This window comes from Kogia breviceps, chromosome 4 (assembly GCF_026419965.1).
Source record: "Kogia breviceps isolate mKogBre1 chromosome 4, mKogBre1 haplotype 1, whole genome shotgun sequence".
Classification (NCBI taxonomy): Eukaryota; Metazoa; Chordata; class Mammalia; order Artiodactyla; family Physeteridae; genus Kogia; species Kogia breviceps.
The window spans coordinates 177,590,400-177,595,842 of NC_081313.1; the positions used below are offsets into that span (position 1 = coordinate 177,590,400).

Genomic DNA, 5,443 nt, shown 5'->3' on the forward strand with positions numbered 1-5,443 from the left:
GGGACAGTTCCGAGGACCACGCCCCCAGGCCCGAGGACCACGCCCCCAGGCCCGAGGACCACGCCCCCAGGCCCGACCACGCCCCCAGGCCCAGGAGAGCTTAATGTCCCTCTGAGGGTGCTGCTGGCTAAACCCCCAGGCGTGGAATCTTAGGGTTTTCATAAAAGAAATTCCTTTTGTAGTTGGGGGTCTCAGGGAGTATACGATCACCTGGTCCCTGGAATTCTGGACATTGTTTTCTCCCCTCTTTCTTCTACCTGCCCTCCCACATCAGCAAACACTGCTGGCTCCGGCTCTGATATCTAGTCCCTATTCACCTCCTTCTTCTCTCCCCCACCCCACTCCTAGCCCAGGCCAGGCCACTGTAACTCCTCACTCTGGAAGGAAACTTTCAAGTCTCAGTATCTACAAGTAAAGCTTCTTAGACCACAGCCACGTGCACTTGGCATATACAGTCTGTGGCAGCTTCTGTGCTACTCGTGAGTGGTTTGATTCACCTATACTAACAAAGTACCGTCCCAACCCTACAAAGCCCAGGTAGTGTCCCTTCGTCTTGTAGCTACACCGTACCGTTGTTACTCATTTCCTGAGGCTGCCATAACAGAGCACTTGAAACAGTGGCTTGAAACAACAGAGATTTACTCTTTCACCGTTCTGGAGGCGAGAGATCTGAAATCAAGGTGTCCGAGGGGCTGCTCTCCTTTCGAAGGCTTTAGGGGAGATTCCTTCTTTGCCTCTTTCTGGCTTCTGAGGTTTGCCGGCAATCCTTGGGGTTCTTTGGTGTATTTTGCATCTCTCCAATGTCTACCTCCAACTTTCCTCTATGTCTCTGTGTGTCCTCTCCTTTTCCTGTGAAGACATCATGGGACGCAGGGTCCACCCTCATCCTTACTTCTGCAAAGACCCTGTTGCCAGATGAGGTCACGTGCTGAAGTTCTAGGTGGACATGAATTGGGGGGTGACACATTCAAGCCACTACAGTCGTCAAGAACGGGTGTCCTCCAAGACCACAGGGCAACAGAATTGAAAGGCAGTGTGGCATGTTTACCACATCAGGCTATGGAAGTGACCCTTGTTCAGCTTCTACTCTCTTCCTTATTAGGGGAGGTCAGTCATGTGACCGCATCAGGGGTGGTCCCACCACGGGGGGCGTCAGGGAGGCTGGGAAGATGGAGAGGAACACATGGCTATTTGGGGGCCCCACTCCTCCACCCCTGGGTGCTGTGGCTGTAGCCCTGAGGCCCAGCAGAGCATCTGGTCCATAGTGGACGTTCAGTGAAGGTTTGTTGAACGAGCACCAGGAAGGTGAGGGTGGGAAGTCAAATAGAAAAATTGAGGGATGCCCTGGGGACGAGCAGAGGCTGGAGGGGAATTCCCTGCGCTGCAGAACTGAGTCTGGTCCCTCCCTTTGCTGGACATCCCCAGGGTGGGGCATGGTCGCTCCCTGGCAGGTTCAGGCAGGCAGAGAGGGCCCCATAGCTGCATGAGAGCTGAGGCTCCTTCCCTCTTCCTGCCCGCCTTCTACACACCCTCCACCCTGCCACACAGCTGATGAAGTGCTTTCAGAGGGTCACGATGGCAGAGGAGGGCTCGGGCTGCCAGGTGCCCCGCCGGCCCTGGGTGTCCATCTGGTGGGTGGGTCTCTTGATGCTTCTCCTTGGCATGGTGGTAGGCTGCCTCGTCTGCAGCGTGCACCTCACCCGAAAGCAGCAGCTGGATTCAACTGGGGTAAGTCCAGAAGGGAGGATGACAGAGACAGGCGTACATCCGCCTTCTGCAAGCTCAGGAGCATGGCGACCTCCAGCTGGGGCCGGTCCCTGGCGGGGGGGGGGAGGGGGGGGGGGGTGCAGCGCCGAGGGCAGGTAAGCAACTGAGGAAAGAATCAGCTCGGGGGACTTGCCTGGCCGTCCAGTGCTTAACACCCCTCGCTCCCAACGCAGGGGGGTCGGGGGGCTCGATCCCTGGTCTGGGGAATTGATAGCCCACATAGCGCGCGGCGTGGCCAAGCCATAGAAGCAACCGCTGCCAGAAAGAAAGATCTGGTGGAAAAGAACAGAGCGAGAGAGCCCAGAGCACGGAGGGGGGGCGGGGGCCAGGCTGCCCCCCCCCGGGGGGTCTCCGGCTCAGGATAGTCAGTTCTGCCGACGCCAGGAGGTAAAGCCCGGGTGGAGATGCCAGGGTGGGGGATGCATCTGAGAAAGATACGTACGTACCCTGTGGGGGCCTGGAAAATGACTCGTCTTTGGTGTTCCCCCAGCAGGCTGACTCAGAGGCTGCTGGGGGCTTCTCCAAGCTGGGAAGGGGGCGGTTCCGGGACCTCCAGGGACAGGAGGAACAGGGTCCGGCTTTGGGAGCTGCATTACGGGGGTGGGAGAGCTTTGCGGGGCAGAGAGGCAGGTGTGCCGAGGAGCCCTGTGTTATATCCTGGAAACTAAGAAGTTCTTCAGAACGTCTTCTCTTCATGCCCACGGCTAGTTCAAACGTACTTCCTCTTTAAGAGCTCCTCACAAAGGTCCCAACTCAGTCGGGTGGGATGATGGGTGGATAGAAGGACGGGTCGAGAAAAGAGAGCTCTTCCCTCCGGAGCACCCCAGACCTCTGGTGCTTAGGCGTTCAGCCCTCTTTTCTTTTCTTCCAGTGGGACTTAGCGGAGCTGCAGCTGAATCACACAGGTAAAACCAGATGCATATGTGTGTTGGAGAAAGAGACAAGAAGGGGGGTGGGGGGAGGGAGAGAGAGAGAAAGAGAAATTGAGAAAGGGTGAGAAAAAGAAAGAACGAGAGGGAGATAAGGCGGCGTTCTGCTGAGTGCCTACTTCCTTGCTCAGCCTTTTGTTTTCTCCCTTGGGAGATCCCAAAGCAACGAAACCAAGCTAATAGCCATCACTAACCTGCCCTCATTGAGGCCACAAACACTGTAAGCGGCCACTGTGAGGCAAGCTCTGTTCTGGGTGCCCCAAGAGCCCAGAGAACCCCTGCCCTGTCGGTGCTTCCCTTCTACCAAGGGGATCAGACAATAAAGAAATAAGCAAGGAAAATATGCAGCATGCCAAGAGAGGCGTACACGCATCTGGCCCTTCCGGGAGGAATATTAAGTAAGGGAGCGGGACCGGGCAGGCCAGCGTTGGCTTTGCCCTTGAAGATGCGGCCATCGGGGAAGGCGGCCCTGAGGAGGGGGGCTTTAGAGCAAGGACACGAAGGATCGTGAGGGCGGGTGCCTTTTGGCAGTCCTCTCCTGGCCTCTCTCTAACCCTCTTTCTCTTTGGGCCTCAACCCCAGAGGGCTGGGTGTGTGTTCATTCCATTTTGTAACGGAGGGAAACGCTGTTCGTCTTTTTTCTCTGGGTGCTTTCTGTTCGGGCTGCTGGGACAGAATGACAGACCAGGTGGCTTATGAACAAGACATTTCTTTCTCATGGTTCTGGAGGCTGGGAGGTCCAAGGTCAAGGCACCGGCAGATCTGGTGTCTGGTGAAAGCCCGCTTCCTGGTTTATAAACAGCCAACCATCTTCTTTTTTTTTTTTTTTTAAGTTTTTGGTTTTTTTGATGTGGACCATTTTTAACGTCTTTATTGACTTTTTTTTTTACAATATTCCTTCTGTTCTTTAGCCGCGAGGCATGTGGGATTTTAGCTGCCTCGACGTAGGGATGGAACCCACGTCCCACGCATTGGGAACACGGAGTCTTAACCACTGGGCCACCAGGGAAGTCCCCAGCCAGCCATCGTCTCATCTTTTTGCTGGGTCTTCACGTGGCGGAAACGGAGGGAGAGAGCTCTCCGGGCTCTTCTCTTTCTCTCCCCACCCCCAAGCCCCTTTTTTTTTTTTTTCTCTACTTTGGCCACCCCACATCACCCCACCCCGCCCCGCGGGGCATGCCGGATCTTTGTTCCCCAGCCAAGGATGGAACCCGTACCCCTGCATTGGAAGCACGGAGTCTTAACCACTGGACCCGCCAGGGAAGTCCCTTTTTCTCTTTTTAAATTGAGCTATAGTTGACATACAGCGTTGTATTAGTTTCCGGCATACAACGTGATTCTCTATTTGTATATATTACAAAACGATCACCACAGGGTCTAGCTAACATAGTTACAATTTATTTTTCTTGCCATGGGAACTTGTAAAATCTTCTCTCTGAGCAACTTTCAAATATACAACACAGTATCATTAACTCTAGCCACCGTGCTGCACATTACACCGCCAGGACTTAGTTTATAACTTATAAGTTTTACCTTTAGACCACCTTCACCTATTTTGCCCACCCCAGCTCCCACCTGTGGCAAACACCAGTCTGTTCTCTGTATCTGTGAGTTTGGGTTTTGTTTTGGTTTAGATTGCACGTACAAGGGAAGTCATACAGTATTTGTCTTTCTCTGTCTGACTTACCCCTAGGTCCACCCATGTTGTCACAGTGGCAGAATTTTCCTTCTTTTTTTATGGTTGAATTATATATATGCATGTATAATATCACATATATTATATACAATAATATATATAGTATCACATCTTTATCCATTTTATATATGTGTGTATGGTGTGTGTATATATACACACACACAATCCATACATACGTTTATGTATACATATATGTGTGTGTGTATGTGTATAGATAGATAGATAGATAGATAGATATCACATCTTCTTTCTCCATTCATCCATCAGTGGATATGGGGTCTCTTTTTTAAGGGCTCCACCTTCATGATCTAATCACTTCCCAATGCCCCACCTTCTAATACCATCTCCTTGGGGGTTAGGTTTCAACATGGGAGTTTGGGGCATTCCCTCTATAGCACTCAGTTTCCCTAAACCTCCATCCTTCCACCCCTTCTCCCACAACCCTCTCAGGATCGCGGCTGGACCCCAGGCTGCGCTGGCAGGGAAGCCCAGCCCTGGGCCGCTCCTTCGTGCACGGGCCGGAGCTGGACAACGGGCAGCTGCGTATCCAACGGGATGGTATTTACAGGCTGCACATCCAGGTGACCTTAGCCAACTGTCCCTCCTCCACGTGGACCTCCAAGCCCCATAGCGCCACCCTGACCGTGGCCATCTGCTTCCCCACGGCCCACAGTATCAGCCTGCTACGCCTCAACTTCCACCACAGCTGCTCTGTCGCCTCCCAGCGCCTCACGTTCTTAGCCCACGGGGACATTCTCTGCACCAACCTTACCCTGCCTCTGCTGCCCTCCAGAAACGCTGATGAGACATTTTTTGGGATTCAGTGGGTGCGCCCTTGACCATTGCACTTCCTGGTCCAGATTTGTTGGGAGGGAGTTTTTTCTTTGTTTTATCATCAATTTATTCGTAAGTATTTTATTATTTTGGATACATTGTATTGTATCCAAACGTTGTATTTCTCTTCCTGAGAATGCATTGGCTTTTTTTAAAAGGTTATTATTATTATTATTTATTTTAATTTTATTTTTTTTTTTGGCCACACCATGGGGCC

General features: G+C 52.5%; 1 protein-coding gene across 1 annotated transcript; it reads left to right on the forward strand.

The window, feature by feature from the left end:
* The first annotated feature begins 1,483 nt into the window (after nt 1-1,483).
* Nucleotides 1,484-5,231, forward strand: CD70 (CD70 molecule). The gene is made up of 3 exons (XM_059063299.1): nt 1,484-1,728; nt 2,639-2,672; nt 4,843-5,231. The coding sequence occupies exons 1-3, from the start codon at nt 1,552-1,554 to the stop codon at nt 5,229-5,231; spliced, it is 600 nt and encodes a 199-aa protein (XP_058919282.1). The 5' UTR covers nt 1,484-1,551.
* Nucleotides 5,232-5,443: the final 212 nt, after the last annotated feature.

Excerpts from the sequence above, each read along its gene's own strand:
- CD70 (XM_059063299.1), top strand. The coding sequence starts at position 1,552 with ATGAAGTGCTTTCAGAGGGTCACGATGGCAGAGGAGGGCTCGGGCTGC. Across the intron at positions 1,729-2,638 it reads AGCAGCTGGATTCAACTGGG|TGGGACTTAGCGGAGCTGCA; the intron begins GTAAGTCCAGAA and ends CTTTTCTTCCAG. Across the intron at positions 2,673-4,842 it reads GCTGCAGCTGAATCACACAG|GATCGCGGCTGGACCCCAGG; the intron begins GTAAAACCAGAT and ends CAACCCTCTCAG.